This window comes from Cucurbita pepo, chromosome LG20, assembly GCF_002806865.2.
Source record: "Cucurbita pepo subsp. pepo cultivar mu-cu-16 chromosome LG20, ASM280686v2, whole genome shotgun sequence".
NCBI lineage: Eukaryota > Viridiplantae > Streptophyta > Magnoliopsida > Cucurbitales > Cucurbitaceae > Cucurbita > Cucurbita pepo.
The window spans coordinates 523,565-543,030 of NC_036657.1; the positions used below are offsets into that span (position 1 = coordinate 523,565).

At 38.2% G+C, this 19,466-nt stretch overlaps 4 protein-coding genes across 5 annotated transcripts in view; 2 read left to right on the forward strand and 2 right to left on the reverse strand.

Moving 5' to 3' along the window:
* LOC111782762 (calcium sensing receptor, chloroplastic) overlaps nucleotides 1–834 on the reverse strand; it is a 1,888-nt gene extending 1,054 nt beyond the window's left edge. The window contains exons 1-3 of the mRNA XM_023663565.1: nucleotides 507–834; nucleotides 175–420; nucleotides 1–20 (exon numbers count right to left, since the gene is read on the reverse strand). The exon at nucleotides 1–20 is cut by the window's left edge and continues 173 nt beyond it. Coding sequence (XP_023519333.1) covers nucleotides 1–20; nucleotides 175–420; nucleotides 507–725 — 485 coding nt within the window. The 5' untranslated portion in view covers nucleotides 726–834. The remainder of the gene's footprint in view (nucleotides 21–174; nucleotides 421–506) is intronic.
* Nucleotides 835–940: 106 nt separating this feature from the next.
* On the reverse strand, nucleotides 941–6,414 carry LOC111782761 (putative phospholipid-transporting ATPase 9). Of its 2 annotated transcripts, XM_023663564.1 has the most exons (12): nucleotides 5,896–6,414; nucleotides 5,228–5,807; nucleotides 3,776–5,118; nucleotides 3,584–3,694; nucleotides 3,227–3,503; nucleotides 3,060–3,148; nucleotides 2,847–2,961; nucleotides 2,569–2,778; nucleotides 2,355–2,480; nucleotides 2,174–2,272; nucleotides 1,857–2,048; nucleotides 941–1,758 (listed from the first exon to the last, which is right to left on the reverse strand). In XM_023663564.1, exons 2-12 carry the CDS (start codon nucleotides 5,621–5,623, stop codon nucleotides 1,126–1,128), a joined length of 3,591 nt encoding a protein of 1,196 aa, XP_023519332.1. In that variant the 5' UTR covers nucleotides 5,624–5,807; nucleotides 5,896–6,414; the 3' UTR covers nucleotides 941–1,125. The 2 variants fall into 2 exon arrangements, with proteins under 2 accessions (XP_023519332.1, XP_023519331.1); XM_023663563.1 differs by having other exon boundaries at nucleotides 5,228–6,414.
* Nucleotides 6,415–11,931: 5,517 nt separating this feature from the next.
* On the forward strand, nucleotides 11,932–13,326 carry LOC111783320 (protein MIZU-KUSSEI 1-like). Its single transcript, XM_023664241.1, has 2 exons — nucleotides 11,932–11,994; nucleotides 12,135–13,326. Exon 2 carries the CDS (start codon nucleotides 12,385–12,387, stop codon nucleotides 13,162–13,164), a length of 780 nt encoding a protein of 259 aa, XP_023520009.1. The 5' UTR covers nucleotides 11,932–11,994; nucleotides 12,135–12,384; the 3' UTR covers nucleotides 13,165–13,326.
* An 835-nt stretch (nucleotides 13,327–14,161) lies between these two features.
* On the forward strand, nucleotides 14,162–19,372 carry LOC111783398 (DEAD-box ATP-dependent RNA helicase 51-like). Its single transcript, XM_023664324.1, has 12 exons — nucleotides 14,162–14,742; nucleotides 15,205–15,390; nucleotides 15,916–16,101; nucleotides 16,510–16,593; nucleotides 16,811–16,852; nucleotides 16,996–17,067; nucleotides 17,151–17,450; nucleotides 17,899–17,937; nucleotides 18,050–18,154; nucleotides 18,379–18,447; nucleotides 18,544–18,669; nucleotides 18,956–19,372. The coding sequence occupies exons 1-12, from the start codon at nucleotides 14,287–14,289 to the stop codon at nucleotides 19,136–19,138; spliced, it is 1,848 nt and encodes a 615-aa protein (XP_023520092.1). The 5' UTR covers nucleotides 14,162–14,286; the 3' UTR covers nucleotides 19,139–19,372.
* The last annotated feature ends 94 nt before the right edge of the window (nucleotides 19,373–19,466 follow it).

A 19,466-nucleotide genomic window follows, 5' to 3' on the forward strand; every position in this document is an offset into this window, starting at 1 on the left:
TGTGCTGCACCTACTACAGTCTGCAACCATGAAAGTTATTTGATATGTGAATCTGGGTTTGATGAACACAGTCGAACAGATACTAAAATCATTGAGTAGAGCAGACCCAGATGTGAAAAGTCTACTGATTCTCAGCCATGAGTAAATAATATCGTCCAATTAAGAAGCACAGACCTGAGCAGCAGTTAGAACAGGCTGGGTGTCAATGCCAGAGCCCTGAAGTGCTTCGAGGGCTTTCTTTGAAGCCTCAGAAATTGTTGGAGAAGCAACCTTCAGCGCCTCTTCTCCTGCCTGCTTCACAATCGGCAGCGCCGCATCAACACCCGGCTTCAAAATAGTTCTAGCAGAGTCAATGAGCTGTTGTGCAATATCAAAGAAATTCGAGCCCGCTTCTTGAACCTGATCGATCGTCTTCTCCACCTACCATTCCACAAAGCATTAAACAACTGTGAGAAATGCTTTGTTGAAAACCAACCATATACCTGGAACAAAAGAATGATACTTACATCATTGAGAGATGAAACGATTTGGTCCTTATTGAGAGCCCTAGCTTCATAGGGAGAGGAAATTAGGGCTAACATCGAAAGGGTAGTGGACGCCGGTAAGCCAACGGAGATGGGACGGAATTGAGATTTGGAATCGGATCTATGAGAGGACGAAGGCAGTGAAGGAAGTGAATGATGTGGGGTAACGGCAGAAGCTCTGACGGCCATCTTCATCGCCATTGTCGCTACCTCTGGATGACTGAAACAGAGCCACCAAACGGCGAGCGAAGAAGAAGAAGAAGAAGAAGAGAGGGATTGAGGTGATGACTTGGCACAACACTGGATTTCAATTCGTGGCTCCAAATTCCCCAATTAAAATAATGATAATTCAATTATTTTGATTTTTTTATTCTATTTTCAAATTTTCAATTTTAATTCTCTTATTTTCATTAAATCCTTTTAACCAATTAACTGGCGCTTCTCTTTGTTTGGTTGGCTTCAACAAGGAGCAGCAGAACACAAGAATCTTATATACATCTGTTGTATAAACATATGTATATATATATATTATATACATTGAGAAGAAACTTCCTATGCAAAAGTGTCGGATCTTTCTATGGTAAAGGATCTCATCAGCAGACTAATGGTTGTTGCTTTCTGGGATTTCTCTAAGATGCTTTGATGCTTTGAACCGAGCTGTGTAACCGACGGTTGTATGTCGTAACGATCGTTGTCTCACTACTTGACAGTATTCTGGGTCGTTCGCGTGCCCATCGGCTTTTATCCATTGAATCATTTGATGATTCATTGGGAAGAATCGCATTTGGATGGATGCGTAGATGAAGTATGGGAGAAGGGAAGCTCCCAGTGCTAATAGTGTGAGGATCCAAAACGATGGCGCCGGGGCGCAGGCCTCGACGAAGACCTGAAATGCAGTGGTTGATATGGTTGGGTTTATAGCTCCATATGCCATGAGGAATAAGTACCAGAGAATGATGCTGCCCCAGATGAAGAGATGTTGGATATATGTGAAGTAACTGATTGACAATGCCATTTGACAGTTTACAACCCAGACGACACAAGTGTACATGGTGACGCCCAGAATTTCCAACCCGACGACCTCTCCACTGCTGCGGAAAGCTTGATATTCGATTGCCCCGACACAAAAGAAGAAGATGATGATAGAACTTAGTAGCCCGTTGAACACCCAACCGATAACTCGAACCCAACTAAACAACACGTTTTGGACACCTTCTTGGTATAAAAGTGGGAACTGAAATGTTAAAACACAGGGTAATGAGGCCTTTGACATTGTACTTAAGGTAGCCAAAAGATTGCATCCATAAGAAAATGGTTCGACGTTGGACTTACCTTGAGACAGTGGCGGGATGAAACGTCCTGGTCGAATACTCCCAATGCGATCACAGGGAGAGACGTAAAGAAGACGTTATACAGCGAAAGGAACCAGTCATCGAATACAGATTGGCCGGAGAATGATGCATACAACTCAAAGAAGAAGAGAGTGAACCCAAAAACAATGTTCTTGTAGAAGAAATAGCATATCTGCCACAAAGAAAACTCGGTCAGTTCGATATCTCAACTATTTTACTGCGTTTCATCAAAGTCGAGACTCGATTTTTCAAGTTTAAGAAGCTAATGTCGAGCACTATTTAAAGATCATATATTACCATGGAAGAGATTCTCCTGTAACACCAATGTCCATGCACAAGGAGCAACCGCTCCAAATATCGAAACTGTGCTATGGCAATGTCGCTCGACATGACTGCCTGAAACTCAGAAGTTCAAAAGTATGAAACAAAGTTGTTTTGATCACATAGAACATAAAGTGGGGATCTGTTTCAAATTTACCTGCATCCCTTCTACACCGCTAATACCAATCCCGATATCCGCTTCTTGAAGCATCCCGACGTCGTTTGCACCATCACCGACTGCTAGAGTGGTGCTACCTGTTTTGACCTTAACCAATTGGGTAACCTGCATTTATGTAAGAAGCATTCTATTAGACTTCTGCATCTTATTTCTTGATTTCACTGTCTGGAAAAGGGTAAGAAGGTATGCTTACTTGTGCTTTCTGTTTAGGAGATGATCTGCAGCAGATAACTGAAGCACAGCCAATGGCAAGCTCCAGAAATAAGTTTTTCACATCGTCCTCCAGAGCGTAGGTGAGCGACTTTCCATCAATTATCAAAGCCAACGCTTCCGGGGTTTTGCTTGAAGATGCAAGTAATGCTTTTGCGTCGGTTATTTGTCGAGTCACGCTTTCCTTAAACGCCTGAAAGTCAACAGAGTCCTATCAGTTCCACAATCCTGTCGTTCACTTTGTGAACTTGGTTTGATTACCTTGATAGCTGCAGATTTGTGAACCTCTTCAACTTGGTCTAGAGCTTTTCCTTCCACAGTCTCTGAGCTGATAGTGATTTGCCTCATTCCTTGCCTAAGTAAACTACAAGCAAAGCTGAAGAAAGGGCGTTCGAGTTCGGGAACGAGAAGCAGGTTAGCACACCGAACATCAACAAGAACTAGTACTCGAAAACTCGAATAGATTATGCTTACCCAATGTTGATGGCTGTTTCCATTTTATCACCAGTCAGCACCCATATTTTTATACCAGCCTGAGCAAGCTTGTCAATGCATTCAGGGACCTAACAAAACAAACAATAGCCTGTCAGTTCTTCCTCTTCGTGATATGAGTTTATTAGTGTCCATAACTTAATCCATACCCCATTTTGAAGTTTATCTTCAACTGCTGTAGCACCAAGAAGAATCAAATCTTTCTCGATGCTTTCTGTTAACCGATCGATGGTGTCGTCACGATCCGTGCTCACTGTGTTCTTGGCTTTCATGAATTCTTGATGAAATTTATTAAACTCCTCCACTTTCAGCTCACGGTACGCTAGAACCAAAGTTCTTAAACCGGCATCGGCGTACTCATTGATGTGCACCTTTGTCTGTTCTTCAAACTCACTTCCATTCTTTGCAAGTCTTTCAAACATAACACTGCATTTCAAGGTAAAAGGTATATGAGAAAACATGTCTTTGCCATAAAGAACATAGATCGCTCCTTTAAGTTCACCCACCTGTCAGCTCCTTTACAGAGTAGTAGTAGCTGTCCCTGTGCATCTCTTACAATCACAGACATCCGTTTTCTTGTGCTATTAAATTCCAAAACATCCAGGAGTTGATATGATCTGCAAAACCATAGCCATAAGTTCAATGGTGATTAATCCAAAGACTACTCCAAGCTGCAACAGATAAAAATATGAACTGACCTTTCAACTTTTCGGGCCGAGGTTGGATCGAACTCCCGCAACGAAATGCTTGTCTGAGTCCGTTCATAGAACTCGAATCCAAATTCTCTGGCTGCAATCACAAAAGCTGCCTCGTCTGGTGATTCAGCTTCATATGAAATGTTTCCTGTTTCCTCATCAATTTCTGGCAATGCAGTATGACAGATAGCAAGAAGCTGTAGGAACTTCTGGATTACATCGGCTCGAGGCTCGTTCACCCAATTACCATCCATTATTCTTTCGTCCTTGAAATTGAACCCCTTAATGAACGGTTTTTCGCTGCTAAGACGTGCAATGTTGGCCTCTAAATTTTCAGGTAAAGTTGATTCCTTTCGTCTTGCAAGAGCTCTCTCTATTTCTGTAATTCCTCGTCCGTAAGCAGTCCCGCCCACCGAACACTTGATGAACTCCATTGAATTGCAGGTCAATGTCCCGGTTTTATCAGAAAGAATGGTGTCAACTTGGCCAAGCTCTTCATTCAAATTCGAGGTACGAGCACGAGCTGGCTTATCAGTTTCCTCATGGTACATGTGAAGATCTTGGTTGATGAAGACACTCTGCAGAACTTTGACAATTTCAATGGACACATACAATGATATGGGAATCAAATAGCTAAAAAGCATCAGAGCTGTCAAAAACTGCAATATTGCCGCAGCTGGAGCGTTTTTGGGATTGTAATATATTGTGGTATCGTCTGGCCTAAGGTACCATCTCGTAGCTCTTCCGTTCTCTATATCGTCCCTAGTCGAAACTCCGAAAAAAATCGACCCAGCAATTGATATTAAAACCAAAACAGCAAACAGGAAGAACACAATCTTATCCATCCTCTTCTCAATCTTGCTTCTCTTGGAAGGAGGAGCTGTTAAGTTCTGAATAACCTTCGTATCATGACCCGTGAAGATCACGACCCCGTATATAAAATCCGTGTTTCGCAGCTTCGAGTCACGAAGAAGAAGCTGCTGAGGGCTGAGAGGGTGTTGCTGTTCTTCAAGCTCCATACTTCCCACAAAGGAATACAAATTTGCATTGGGGTCTTCACATTTTATTACAGCCTTGAAATTCTTAAAGCTCGAATCCTCGTGGAAGTTCGAGCTTGCTTCTAATGCATTCTTTAGCTTCAAATTCGTTTCGCCATCAAGATTCATCGTCTCGACATAGCAAATCGCTTCCTCGTAACTCGACGACAGTAAAATGAGATCAGCAGGGAAGAATTCATCCTTCTCCACCTTAACCACGTCCCCAACTTTCAAGTCCATCCATTTAGTCTCAACAAACTCACCCTCTTGAATATGTACTTTCACTATCCTGTTATTCATCTCCATGTCCTGCAAACAATATCCACATAAACACAAAAACAGTCATGCCACTGCAGATTTCAGATCAAAAAAGGATATGGTTTCATAAACAAGCAGTAGTTCTAAGCTCAATTTGTACCTGTTTGGTTCGCCTCCAATCTTCAACACCCTCTTTGCCCATGGTGACACCAATAACAAGAAGAAGAGGAAGAACATTACTGATGGGCGAATAAGGCGAGAGAGGGCTAAAGGCAAGCAAAGCACAAAGGAGGAAATACAAATTGGCAACCCTTCTGAATTGCTCAAACAAGGATCTGGGGAAGAATGAAGCAATAGTATACTTTGAAGTTTTGACATAATTGCCTCCATAGTTGAGAAGACTCGCCTCAAAACCATCTGGATCGTTACAGTAAACTACCCTTGAGAACCCTGGCCCTCCAATTAATGACTGTTCATCTTTGAATGATGCTCTACCACAAGGAAAGGCATGAATCCTTCTGAAATGCTGTTTCCTTCGTCTTCTACCACCGCCCATTTCTAAGCCAACACCAAAAACAGCTCTCTTATTCCAGAAATGGGGTCTTAAAAACAATCAACAAATAAGGAGCCCAGAAATCAGAAACCCCCAAAAGGCAGATTCTTTGAAACAGAGCAGTTTATACTGTTCTAAGCTTCCTCCCTTTCATTTAGAAGCCCCCAGATTTGACCAACACAAAACGCTGCTTCAACAAAACGAAGGTAGATTTTAAATGAAACCCTGAAAGGTAAAAACAAAGCCAACCCACAATGGGATGTTGAAAACTCCACCATTTTGTCGCTCGAGCTGGAATCTCACGTCAACGGCAAAACCAAAGACTACCCACTGGAGAGGAAACCTATCCGACAGCGTTGACCAAGCCATTTCCCCTTCTTCAAGTCAATAAATTTTGATCTCAGCTCAAAAGGGTACAAAATTTGCAGAATCAACAACAATAAAAATCTGGGTTTCGCGTGAAGGGCTCTGTTTTAACTTTCTAAGCTTGTTTATGAGGTGAAACTGGAAGCGATCTTCCAGATAATGAATGAACTTCGCATAAAAGTAAAAAGAGTTAGCAGAGAATAAGTAGTGAGTAAATACCAAGATCTGACCCAATTGGAAATTTCCTGCCTTAAAAAGAATTGTAAAAACCAACAACTTTGTTTCTTTCTTTTTTTCCTTAAAATCAACGAATTCTGAGGTGATTCATGTCGGAAATGGAGACGAAAATGGTTATAAATGGCAGTTAATTAAGAATGAAGGTAACTGGACGATAAGCATGAGAGGATCTACTGAAATGTTCACTGAACTAAATGCAAGGAAGATAACGATGAACAAAAAGACCGCGGAAGAGGCTGCGTTGTGATAGGGTCAAACTCGTCCATTCACATGCTTCAAATATTACATATATTTTCTCTCTCTAGATTAGTCACAGACATAATTCTCATTATACCCAAAATACCCTTTATTCTGCCTCGAAATTACCTCTTAATTAACCATTTTTTTAATATATAAAAAGATTATTTGAATCTAATTTTTCATGTGTTTATATAAAGTTATTGATAAATTGGATTCTTTTTCCTTTATAATTCCTGCCGGTGACGACTGTGATGACGCCGTCAACCCGTTTTAAGAAGCGCCAAATTCCTCTAAATATTTTTAAGAAAATTACAATAATAATTTTATTTCTTTTTCTTTTTTATGCTAAATTATCATAATATCTTCTGTCAAATTGATGACTTTTCTTTCCCTTTTTCTTTTTTTTCTAATATTCCTCTTTCAATTTTATGAATATTTACGAAAAGAATTATAAATATACCTTGTACCCATTATTAAGGAATGTAATATTATAAAGTCGAGCGTTTTCATTGAAAAAACGACATATCGTTACAAAGTCAAATAAATTATAATTATATATATCACATTTAATCTCTGCCTCATTTTAAAAATCAAATTACACTAAATACGTATTCTAAACGTGTATTTTGAATCTTCTTATTTTCTAAATAAGGAGTAGGAAATCAAATATTTTTTTAAAGTATTAATATCCTTAAATCAAAATTATCCATATGACATATAGTTTATTTGAATATTAAACATAAAGTGAAAGGAATTTGGTAAAAAGGCCTCGAAAATAAAATTAAATTATTAATACTTTCATAAAGTTTATAAAAGAGATTTGATTCCGTGCATGTGAATTTAGGGTTTTATGGAAATAACATATATGGATCTTAGTCAAACCTTTTGCGTTGACTCCATTATTCCACGTGGCCCCCCCACATTGCAGCAAAGCCTTTTACCCCTCTTCCACGCCTCCTTGACGATCACGTACCAAAAAAAAAAGAAAAAGAAAAAAAAAAACCCTTTAAATTTTAATTAATTAATTTGTTTGTTTCTTTGAAATATCCGACGGATTTTATATAAATTAATTAAATAAATAAAAATCTAAATGCTCCAAACTGGCCACGTCCTTCTATGGTGTTAACGATGGGATTTCAAAAGACGGCAAAATTGCACGGCCGGACGCCGGACGGAGCCGCCGCGTACGCGTTTTGTGGTATAAAACGTTGTCGTTTAACCAAGTGAAGCACATTGGAGACAAATATTAAGATTTAAATGTATATGCTGGAAAAAGTAATCTCTTTTTATTATTATTTTTAAAACTATATAAATAAAACAATCTTTATGTCGGGTTGTACTTTCATGTAACGATAAAAATACAATAATGCATGTAACGTTTATTAATTGTTTAAGCTTAGAAAAATTCTATGAGGCTCTGTGTCAATTAATTTAATTTAAAAATGAGTATTATACTATAAGTTAATTTTTTTAATTATGGGACCATTCAAAGTGGTTGCGTGTAAATTATAAAATAATATATCTTTTGTTTATTTATTCATTTAATTTTTGTTCGGGATATTCTAAGGTGGCACTGAAATTGATAATTAAAAATATCCTTATTTTCTTTTATTTATTCGCTTTTAAATGAATTCGGTAACCCTCATTTTCTTACACTTATTTATTTATTTATATGTTTTGTTTCATATAAGTTTCAAATGACTTTTTATTATATGTTTTATATATTTATCCAAATTTACAAAGCCAAGAAATTTTCGGGGTTATTGTTAATAATATTTAATACTAAATTATAGTTTATCATATATATCATATTTGATATTTTATTATAGGTAAATATCTAAATATTTATCTTCTTAGCACAAATATCTTTCTATATATTGTTCTTTCTAAGGTATTTTTATATATTGTTCTTTCCATTTATTACTATTTCTATATCCTTATAATTTATTTGATTATAAACAGAGAACTTTCACACATCATTTAGGTAGGGTGGATTAAGCAAACATTCTCAGTTATTGTATTCTTGAAGGGCCAACAGAAAGCTAGTACATTGATAATAGACTTAGAGAAACGCACTGCATAGAGTTGAATTCCCGAAATAGTCATGCCTCGTTTGAGATCCCGCATCAATTGAAGAGAAGAACGAAACATTCCTTATAAGGGTATAGAAACTTCCCCTAACATACGCATCTTAATAGGCCAAAGCGGACAAATGTTTGTTAGTGGTGGACTTGAGCTGTTACAAATGGTATCAAAGTCAAACACCAGACAGTGTACCAGCGAGGATGCTGGCCCACAAGTGGCCCACAAGGGGGTGGATTGTGAGATCCACCTTAGTTGGAGAGGAGAACAAAGCATTCATTATAAGGGTGTGGAAACCTTTTCTCAACAAACGCGTTTTAAAACTGTGAGGCTAACGCGATACGTAACGAACTAAAACAGACAATATCTACTAGCGGTGGACTTAGACTGTTGTAGATTTGTTTGAATCTAGTCGGGATGGGACAGGGGTAGGCAAATTGCAGGAATGAGGGGTTGGGTGAAGGAGTTGGGTGAGGGTTGTAGGGGCCTTATATGTATTGAATGGACAAGATTAAGCCTTCATTCAACTCTCACCATATAATAAAAACTTTCACATTAATGGACTGTGACAATCTTGAATACACATACTGCCTGCACCTTGTTTTATGTCATAACACATTAAAAAAATGATTGTTAAATGGACCAAATTCTTGATGGTTTCAATTCAAACTACTTCAAATTCCATCTACGTACCTCTATGTTTCTTTATTAGGTAGGGACTACGAAAGCTATTTTAATTGATACGGAACATGGAGTTTCATTTCATTTATTTCATTCATTTTAAGTAGGAAAACCGGTAGAATGTTGCTTTTAATTGCTTACACTCTCATATCAATCAAAAATCGCTAAGTTGTCGATAACATGTCTAAAGAGGAGGTGGGCTCCCTATAAATTTACCATCCTACCCACTAATGAACTATCAAGGGGCAAGCGAAAACTCGAATTGTTCGACTCACTGGCTCCATAATACTTAATTTTATTAGGGTCAAGGATGGATTAAACCAATCATTAGTGCAAGCTGAGAAATAGACTGCTACGTAACGACTAGCACTGTAGCTCAATGGATAGCCCTTCTGACTTATGCTGAGACATTCAAGTTAAAAAAAAAAAAAAAAGTGAATATAGTAATAAATAAGTAAATAAATAAAAAGTCAAATTAATTAATGATTAATATTAAATGATTAGGTTACATTAATTTAAAAGAGAACAGTAGATAAAAGAGGCTATATGGTTAGGGAAAAAAACGAAAAAATTAATTAATTTAATTTATTTAATATTCATAAAGCACAATTCGAACTTTTCCTTGAAATAAATAAATAAATACAATTTTCAAACTTAACTAACTTTTTTAAGTTTGTAGGCAACTGGCAGAATCCCAACCCGGAACGCCAACTAATTTTATAAATAAACAAATTAAAAGGATTTTAAAAATTAAATTATAATTCATTTTTCAACGTCAATTTCTTCGTATTTTATTATATATAATTATTTTAAAATATTTGATGAGGATTTGTTGAATATATATATATATATATAATTATTTTAATATGATTAAAAATGGCTTGGCTCAAATCTTACCCAAACCATTTGCTGATCTCAAACTGCTTTGGCTTATCTACTTAGTGTAGCTGCTAAATGTCACGATCCATCTCCAAACAATTGCTTTTTTTAAACAAATAAAAATAAGACCTTACGTCATTTATTATACTTATGGCCCAATCCACAGAGCTAAAGCCCACATATCACGGCCCAGTTGGAATCAGAGCCCAGTGATAGGTAAGTGCAGTCGAAGGGGACATGTAGGCGTGTCCTTGGCGCCTGCAGAACCATCATGACCTCGTTCCCCGTTTTATGCTTACATCAACAATGGCTTCTCCATCCATGGCTCATTTTCCTCATCTTGCGTCTTCAACTGGTCGAGCTTTATCAAGACATGAGTGGAAGTAGTAAGCTTGGACACCGAATTGGACTTCCAAGTTGTGGATTGTGTAATCCACGAGAAATGAATGCGAGTGTGGACACTGGCCTTAACGTGAGTAGATTGTGAGATCCTACATCAATTAAAGAGAAACTAGTGACAACGAGGGCTCTGTAACCCAAAGATGGGTGGATTGTGACTAATTTAGGGAATGATGATGGGTTTTTATAATCTAAGAATACTATCTTCCTTGGTGTGAGGTCTTTTGGGAAAACCGGAAGCAAAGCCACGAGAGCTTATGCTCAAAGTGGACAATATTATACCGTTGTGGAGAGTCGTGTTCGTCTAACGGTAAGATCCCACCTCAATTGGAGAGGAAAAACTAAGAGACATGGAACGAGTGCGAGGGGGTTGAGCCCCGAGGGTGAGTGGACAAGTGGACAGTGAGATCCCACATCAATTGAAAAGGGAAAACTAAGACAGGGAACGAGTGGACAGTGAATTGAGTCCCGAGGGTGAGTGGACAAGTGGACAGTGAGATCCCACATCAATTGGAGAGGGAAAACTAAGACAGGGAACGAGTGGACAGTGAATTGAGTACCGAGGGTGAGTGGACAAGTGGACAGTGATGAGCCCTAAGGGTAAGTGGACAAATGGACAGTAAAATTGGACAGTGAATTGAGTCCCGAGGGTGAGTGGACAAGTGGACAGTGATGAGCCCTAAGGGTAAGTGGACAAATGGACAGTAAAAGAGCCCTAAGGGTAAGTGGACAAATGGACAGTAAAATTGGACAGTGAATTGAGTCCCGAGGGTGAGTGGACAAGTGGACAGTGATGAGCCCTAAGGGTAAGTGGACAAATGGACAGTAAAAGAGCCCTAAGGGTAAGTGGACAAATGGACAGTAAAATTGGACAGTGAATTGAGTCCCGAGGGTGAGTGGACAAGTGGACAGTGATGAGCCCTAAGGGTAAGTGGACAAATGGACAGTAAAAGAGCCCTAAGGGTAAGTGGACAAATGGACAGTAAAATTGGACAGTGAATTGAGTCCCGAGGGTGAGTGGACAAGTGGACAGTGATGAGCCCTAAGGGTAAGTGGACAAATGGACAGTAAAAGAGCCCTAAGGGTAAGTGGACAAATGGACAGTAAAATTGGACAGTGAATTGAGTCCCGAGGGTGAGTGGACAAGTGGACAGTGATGAGCCCTAAGGGTAAGTGGACAAATGGACAGTAAAATTCCACATTAATTGGAGAGGTAAACGAGTGTCAACTAAGACATTGAACTTAGAGCTTGAACTTAGAGCTGAAGGGCCTATTGTAGAGGAGAATTACCTCTCTATCTATTTTGAACTATAAAGGTTGTAATGGAATCAACCGCAAAGGATTTAGTCAAATCATATAACGGCTATGTTTTTGTTTTTTTCAAAAAAGTTCCAACTTTTCATCTGCCTTCATCCTTGTGGCTCATTGAACTAGGAGGCGTAAGTTACAGAAGTTGATAGATGGAATGTAGACTCCAGAACCAGCAAAGGGTATGAGGTTTCAGATAAAAGCCTTGCGTCATCTCTTATCATACTCTGCATCTCCACAACACACAGCTCAGAATTCTTCAGAGGTTGCGTTTTCCGACCAATGTTCATAGTCTAACAGGGTTGTCTCCACTCTTTTGTAGGGTCTCGATCCTCGGCTCCCAGGCAGTCAAAACCCCTCCTAATCCCCTGTCTCTACCCACAAGAAAGTGAAAGAACACTCACTTTGTCTCCTCAGATTCCTTTTCTTTCCCATTTTTACATGTTTCCTGTGGGTCAGTGTGTGTTCCTTCTGTCAGGATTCTCTTGCCCTGCCTAGAAAATAAGGAACTTTGAGTACTGCCCCCACAGACATACCACATTAAACAGAAGAGCGCATAATCTTTCTCATTCATGGATTCCTCCTCCTCCAGAAGACACTTCCATTGGACCCAGAAGGTTGGGAGTCAAGAAGAAGATCCATGCCCACTCCCATCCCTCAAGCCCTCCTCCGAGCCCGTCGAGCTGGACCCAGAAGAGATCAAGAAGAAAAAAAACAGAGTCGTCTCTCCAGAGCCCCCACCAACAAGAAGGAAGATGCCAGGCGTAGCAGTTGCGCGGTTGCGTTCTGTTCTCGGGGTTTTTGCTAAAAATCGGTCGACCCTTTCACCGTGTCTGGGTTCACGAGTCATCGGAACCCTTTTCGGATCTCGGCGTGGGCATGTGCATTTTGCATTTCAAAGAGACCCCAACTCGGAACCAGCCCTTTTGGTAGAGCTAGCGACACCCATTGCTGGATTGGTAAAAGAAATGGCATCTGGGTTGGTCCGAATCGCGTTGGAATGTGATAAAGAGAAAGAAGGGGAAAAGAAAGCAGCGAGGCTGCTAGAAGAGCCTCTCTGGAGGACATTCTGCAATGGGAGGAAGAGTGGTTTTGCTACAAAGAAGGATTGTGGAGCTAAAGAGATGAAAATCCTCAAGGCCGTGGAGCCAATTTCAATGGGTGCAGGTGTTCTTCCAAGAAGCTATGAATCAGAGTCGCCTGAATCTGAAGCCGGTTCCGATGATGAAATCATGTACATGAGAGCCAAATTCGAGAGAATTGTGGGTTCTAAAGATTCGGAAGCTTTCTACATGGTGAACCCTGATAGCAATGGAACTCCTGAACTCAGTATCTATCTGCTTAGAGTCTAATATTAAGGTGCAGCCATGGAAGCTCTGGGTCAAGCCTTGGTGGAGCCTAGCTACATTTCTCCATAACCTTAGTGTATATGTATAGTTTTTTGTTTCGACCTTTATATTTGATAAGACAAGGTGGGTGTTGGAATCAAATGATTGTGTTTGCATTTTGGTTAAGTTTTTGTTCTTGCTTAACAGAGACTCCCCAATCAAGAACAGCATGTTACAACAGGAGCATTTGAATCGATGCTATTACTTATTGCAGGCAAGTGGTTTTACTATTTGCTCTCCTTCCAAAAATGATACACATAATCTATCCATACTTGTATCATCTTCTTTAATCATGTCATCTAGAATGATTTTCTAAGATGAATCGTGAGAAAATTTGAAGAACTCAAGGATCCCATTTAAATCAGAGCTCATTTGTGTGGGTGTTGGATGTTGATATAAATCGTCATTCGTCTGTCTGAAGTGTCAACACAACGAAGAAAACTTGCATCTAGCCCGGCTTGATGTCTCCAAATTTGCCCAAACATGTCCCGTGTCACCGTCATATTTATTTAAGGTGTATTGCCTATGCCTTAAAAAAATGTGTTGTGACACGCTGCTTGCATTTTTAACGATTGCAACTCACGTGCTTAATCCACAACATTTTGATTTTCGAGTTAAATTATAATTTAAGTACTAAGATTTTTTCATATTTTTCCATAGAAAAGCTTAGAAGTAATTTATATATATATAAATAAAAAGAATCTGAAAAAAATGTATTAAAAAAAAAAATTGTTTGAAAATACCTCGTAATTATAATCTTTGAATTGGGGTATTTTAGTAATTTAATAAATCGAATTAAATGATAAGTTTTGCCATTTATCCAATAAATATTTTCCAAAACGTGCCACGTGGAATGAATTGAGGCCCAAGAGCCCATAATTGAATTTAAACAGTCCAAGTTGTCGGCCCAAATGTTCGCCTAGCGAAGTTGTTCAAGTTGTTCAACTCCGGGGGCTCAGGTTTTAGCTGATAAACCCTAGAAAACCTGAGTGGCTTAAATCCCACTTGCTTAGCGAGGTATTGACCTCTTCTCTTCACTGCTTGTGTTCTAAATTCTAGGGAGATTCATCACCTTGAAGTCAATCCATGGTTGCACTGGACGAGAAAGTTCCCTCTTCATCAGAGGTTGATGCAATGGACAAAAGGCGCAAGAGGAAGAGACCAAAGAAAAATCTTCCTTCAACGGGTGCTGAAGAATCGGAACCTCAAAATCCAATGAAAGCTGAAGAAGAAGGGGAAGGAGATGCTGAAGGTAATGTATCAAAGGAGAAAGTGAAAAAAGGTGAGAAGATGAACAAGAAGAAGAGGAAGACGAAAAAGAAGGGCGAGTTGGAGGAGGAAGGACATAAAACTGCTAATGATGATGAGGGAGAGGATGGCGTGGATGGGAAAGTTGAGAAGGATGAGGAGAAAGTGAACGAGAAAAAGAAGGTTAAGACTGGTGGCTCAGGAATTATGAGTACAGTTGCATTTGATTCGCTTGAATTGTCGGAGAAAACTCTCCGGGCGATTAAAGACATGGGATTTCAGCATATGACTCAGGTGAGATTTCTGATTAGGCGGTTTTGTTGTCAAATATTCGCGCCAATTTTTTTGTTTGATAGAGAGAGATTTTCTATGTACAATTTACTTTTTGGCGTTCCATTCTTGTTCGGTTGTTTACATCGTTACGGTAAATGTAGAGATTGAATTCAATTTCAATTAAGGGTAGAACTTTTGCTGATAACTATTTAACCCGAAGTACGCAAGTCGCAAGTACGGGATGCTGAAAAAAAAAATCTAATGATATCCAATGTTTTGATGTTAACTATAAATAATATGTAATGGGGTAAACTTAACACTCGAATATGGGTTGGAGTTCTTTTAATGAATCTTGTTAGGCTTCTCTTTTAGATGTGGATATGTTGAAACATTGATTTATATCTTTTATTCGGTTTAAAATGTAGTAGCAAACTAATATATGGACTTGCGTAATATCTAAGTTTCCTGACTTTATGAATGCAGATTCAAGCCAGAGCAATTCCACCTTTTCTGACTGGCAAAGATGTTCTTGGAGCCGCAAGGACTGGATCCGGGAAAACCCTTGCCTTTCTTATACCAGCTGTTGAACTACTCCATCACATCAGCTTTACTCCTCGTAATGGAACTGGTGTTATCGTTATTTGCCCAACACGGGAGCTTGCTATGCAGGTTGATAGAATTTTCCCCCTTGCCCGTATTACTATTTAATGTTAGCTATTAGTCTCCTCACATTGGTGCTGAAGGAGCTTACATTTTTTTTTTTTTTTCCAAAAAGGCTTGATTTTGTATTAGTAGAAAGAAGAATTATAATTATAAAGATAAAAAGTAATTTATGAATCTCAACTCAGATTCATTGTCTAGATCTATCTTCAACAATTCTATTTTTTTTAAAAATGAAGTAAGAACTTCATTCACGAATGAAAAGTTCCAAGAGGGAAAATAAAAATCTCTCTAAGCTTGATTAAAACAAACGAACCACAAAAACAAAAAACTTAGAAGGATAATACGAACTCCCCTTTTATATAAAAACCTATGGCATAGGGCAAACCCCAGAAAAGCAAACCCAAACACTCTTTTAATATGCATAAGAAGCAGCTCGATCACTAACAACCTTTTTCTTATTGTCTTCCTTCAACCTTCCTTGCATTCAACTCTCTTGATATTATTACTGACTGCCCATTTTCAATATTTCAGACACATGATGTGGCAAAAGAGCTTCTCAAATATCATTCACAGACACTTGGCCTTGTTACTGGTGGTTCTAGCCGACAAGCTGAGGCAGATCGTATTACAAAGGGGGTCAATCTGTTAATAGCAACCCCTGGTCGACTTCTTGACCATCTTCAACATACCAAGAATTTTGTGTTTAAAAATTTGAAGGTAAGGTGGCCCAAATTTGCTTGCCATTATTGATGTATTTTGTTGGAAAATATTTTTATCAGTACCAAGTAAAGATTGGATTCTTGAAATTTTGTTGTTCCTAGCAGCTACCGTTCTGAACTTGTTCCTGCCAGCATGTGGTCTGCTTCTCATGTGCTCTGTTTTTTTTTTTGTGTTATTTTTTTCAATATCAATTTTTTGGATAAGAAACTCCTTCATTGATAATAGACGTATATATTAATTAAGTTGGTTTTTATCACCTCTAAAAGATTTTTTAATTTCCATTTCCTATTCTTGATGACTAGAATTTGCATCTGAATAACTCATCAAATTATGTTGGTAATTTCCTGTATGTAATCCTCAATCTTATGAATGTGTACATTCTTTTCTTTCTAAACTTCTTTGCAGTGCCTCATAATTGATGAAGCGGACAGGATATTGGAAACCAATTTTGAGGAGGAAATGAAACAAATTATAAAGCTCCTACCAAAGGTANTTTTTTTTTTTAAATAAATATATATATATACTATGGACCCTTTTCAAGACTGTCGTATTAATTATTAAAAGTTGCCACATCATCTGGTTTTCCTTAGCAAATGAGGTTAAAGTAGTTTGAGTAGGAGTGCGCTATTATTATTATGGTTGGGTCATTCTTTTCCTTGTGCAATGCTGTAATCTGATGGTATTTTAATTTGAATCAAATTTGCAGAATAGACAGACTGCTTTATTCTCAGCAACCCAAACTCAAAAGGTTTGTGCATTGCATCGAACTTTTATACTTCTACCATAATGTGAATGCAGTTATCATCTTATGATCTTCCATTTCTTTGTTCACGAGAATTGATTTTGGTTCTCTCTATCCCCACCAATCCCCCCAACAAAATAAAATAACAGGTTGAAGACCTTGTTCGCCTGTCTTTTCAGTCAACTCCTATTTATATTGATGTAGATGATGGAAGAACAAAGGTAACATGGTCTACTGTTTATATATGTTAATTTAATCTATAATTCCTTGCTTCTAATTGAGCGAATTACATATGTTTTTGTAGGTCACTAATGAGGGGTTGCAACAAGGTTATTGTGTTGTGCCCAGTGCTAAAAGATTCGTTCTTCTATATTCCTTCTTGAAGAGAAATTTATCTAAGAAAATTATGGTCTTCTTCTCGTCTTGTAACTCCGTCAAATTCCATGCGGACCTTCTTAGATACATTAAGGTCGATTGCATGGATATTCATGGAAAACAAAAGCAGCAGAAGAGAACTTCTACCTTCTTTGCCTTCAACAAGGCCGAGACGGGGATCCTACTATGTACTGATGTTGCTGCACGTGGACTTGACATCCCCGCTGTTGTAAGTTATCTTCTTTTTTCTTCTCCCAATGTAAACGATTAAAGTTGTATTTCCTTGTTGATCATAATTTCTTACAAATCATGATAATATTTATTTTTTATAAATGGAAATTCTCTATTAGGCTTTTATTTTCTTGGCTTTTTGTAAGGTCGGTAATCAATCAACTTACATCTTGACAACACCTGCATCTACATACTAGTGCATATCCTCTCTTCTTCTTCTTTTNTCTTCTTTTTTTTTTTTTTTTTTTTTTGTGTGTGTGTGTGTGTGTGTCTGTGTGTTCCTTCGCTGTATTTTTTCGCATCTATTTTCATTGTAGGCTGGCATATTGAATAATGCTTATTAAAATTACTGAGTTAAAGGATAATAATGGTATTACATTTCTTAAAGCCATTTAGCTTAATACATATATCTCATTGATTCTCTATGCTCATTTCGAATGTCTCAGGATTGGATTGTGCAGTATGATCCTCCAGATGAACCCAAGGTGCCTCTTTTTCCTTAATTATGTTCACTTCTCATTTATTATCCTTGTCATTCCAATACTATTTTGTTACTAGGTAATTCTATACAACGTTGTGTGAAATTGTTGCTTTCAGGAATATATTCACAGAGTTGGTCGAACAGCTCGAGGCGAAGGTAGCAAAGGAAATGCCCTACTTTTCTTGATTCCTGAAGAGCTTCAATTTCTTCGCTATTTAAAGGTGTGGTATTTTCCCTAAAAATTTATATTGAATCGTAGTTGGGATAAATTATCTTTTTCTCATGGGTTGAGTAGTATTAGAGGAAGAGCAAAAACAAACAAAGCTAGAATTCCATACAGTTTTGCTAATGTCTAAGCATGGCAGCTTTGCAAACAATCTCCTGTAATTCACTAGTGTTTGCCTTTTCTTTAGTTTGATTGTGGTTCATGTTCCTCTATTGTCAGGAAGCAAAAGTTCCTGTCAAAGAGTATGAGTTCAGTGATAAGAAATTAGCCAACGTGCAGTCTCATCTGGTAATTTCCCTGTCCTCTAAAGCGCAGGCACATGAATATGAAATTTTAATCATCCATTGATTTTAATCCTGGAATCTCTTGAATTGAATGATGCAGGAAAAGCTGGTTGGGAGCAATTATTATTTGAACAAGTCCGCTAAGGAAGCTTACAGATCCTATTTATTAGCTTACAATTCACACTCTATGAAAGATATTTTCAACGTCCACCGCCTTGATCTACAGGTTCTGATCTTAACTTCCTTTCATCTATAACCCATATAACGAAATCTCCCCACGCATGCATACTATGATAATTTGCCGATGAGCCATATTCTTCCAACATCTTAGTGAGGAGCTTCGCTAACTAAAATTTGGTGGATATATGTTCAACAAATTAGTCTTTGTTCATTTGGAAATGATTGTATTATGTCACATCTTGAAGCTTACTCTGCTAGACATCGATGAGTAGATAATAGGGAAGAATGTTTCTATATATTTCACTTCACCTTATATAACTGTATGTCAACAGGCGATTGCTGCTTCATTCTGCTTTTCCAACCCTCCAAAGGTCAACCTTAACATCGACAGCAGTGCCTCAAAATTCAGGAAGAAAACGCGCAAAGTAGAAGGGAGCAAAAACCGATTCAGTGAGAGCAACCCTTATGGGAGGAAGAATGGCGATGAGGATGAGAGACAATTTGTAAGATACTAACTGTAACTGCTGTGAGTCACACCATTTCATAGCTGAGAAAATTATTATTCTGTCCTGAGTGATTCATTTATTTGCTGATGATGTTCCTAAAATAGTCTGGTAACCAGATGCGATTTTGTATCCTAATATTCATAGCCTAAGAAAAGTTTTGACGCTGGGAAGGTGACTTGTTGATTACATTGTAATGCAAAATTTTGGAAACTGAAACCGAACCCGACTATAATTTCTCAGTAACTGAGCCTACCAACTTCTTCTTAATACTTTAGAACTCTCAGTTACACTTGTTAGAATATCGTTGAGCGATGAAGCTCGTTTAGAGATTATTATT

Coding starts and splice junctions, on each gene's coding strand:
- LOC111783398 (XM_023664324.1), top strand. CDS start 14,287: ATGGTTGCACTGGACGAGAAAGTTCCCTCTTCATCAGAGGTTGATGCA. Junction 14,743..15,204: donor GATTTCAGCATATGACTCAG/GTGAGATTTCTG, acceptor TTATGAATGCAG/ATTCAAGCCAGAGCAATTCC. Junction 18,448..18,543: donor CCAACGTGCAGTCTCATCTG/GTAATTTCCCTG, acceptor TGAATGATGCAG/GAAAAGCTGGTTGGGAGCAA.
- LOC111782761 (XM_023663564.1), bottom strand. CDS start 5,623: ATGGGCGGTGGTAGAAGACGAAGGAAACAGCATTTCAGAAGGATTCAT. Junction 2,481..2,568: donor CTCCTAAACAGAAAGCACAA/GTAAGCATACCT, acceptor ACATAAATGCAG/GTTACCCAATTGGTTAAGGT. Junction 2,049..2,173: donor ACAGGAGAATCTCTTCCATG/GTAATATATGAT, acceptor TCTTTGTGGCAG/ATATGCTATTTCTTCTACAA.
- LOC111783320 (XM_023664241.1), top strand. CDS start 12,385: ATGGATTCCTCCTCCTCCAGAAGACACTTCCATTGGACCCAGAAGGTT.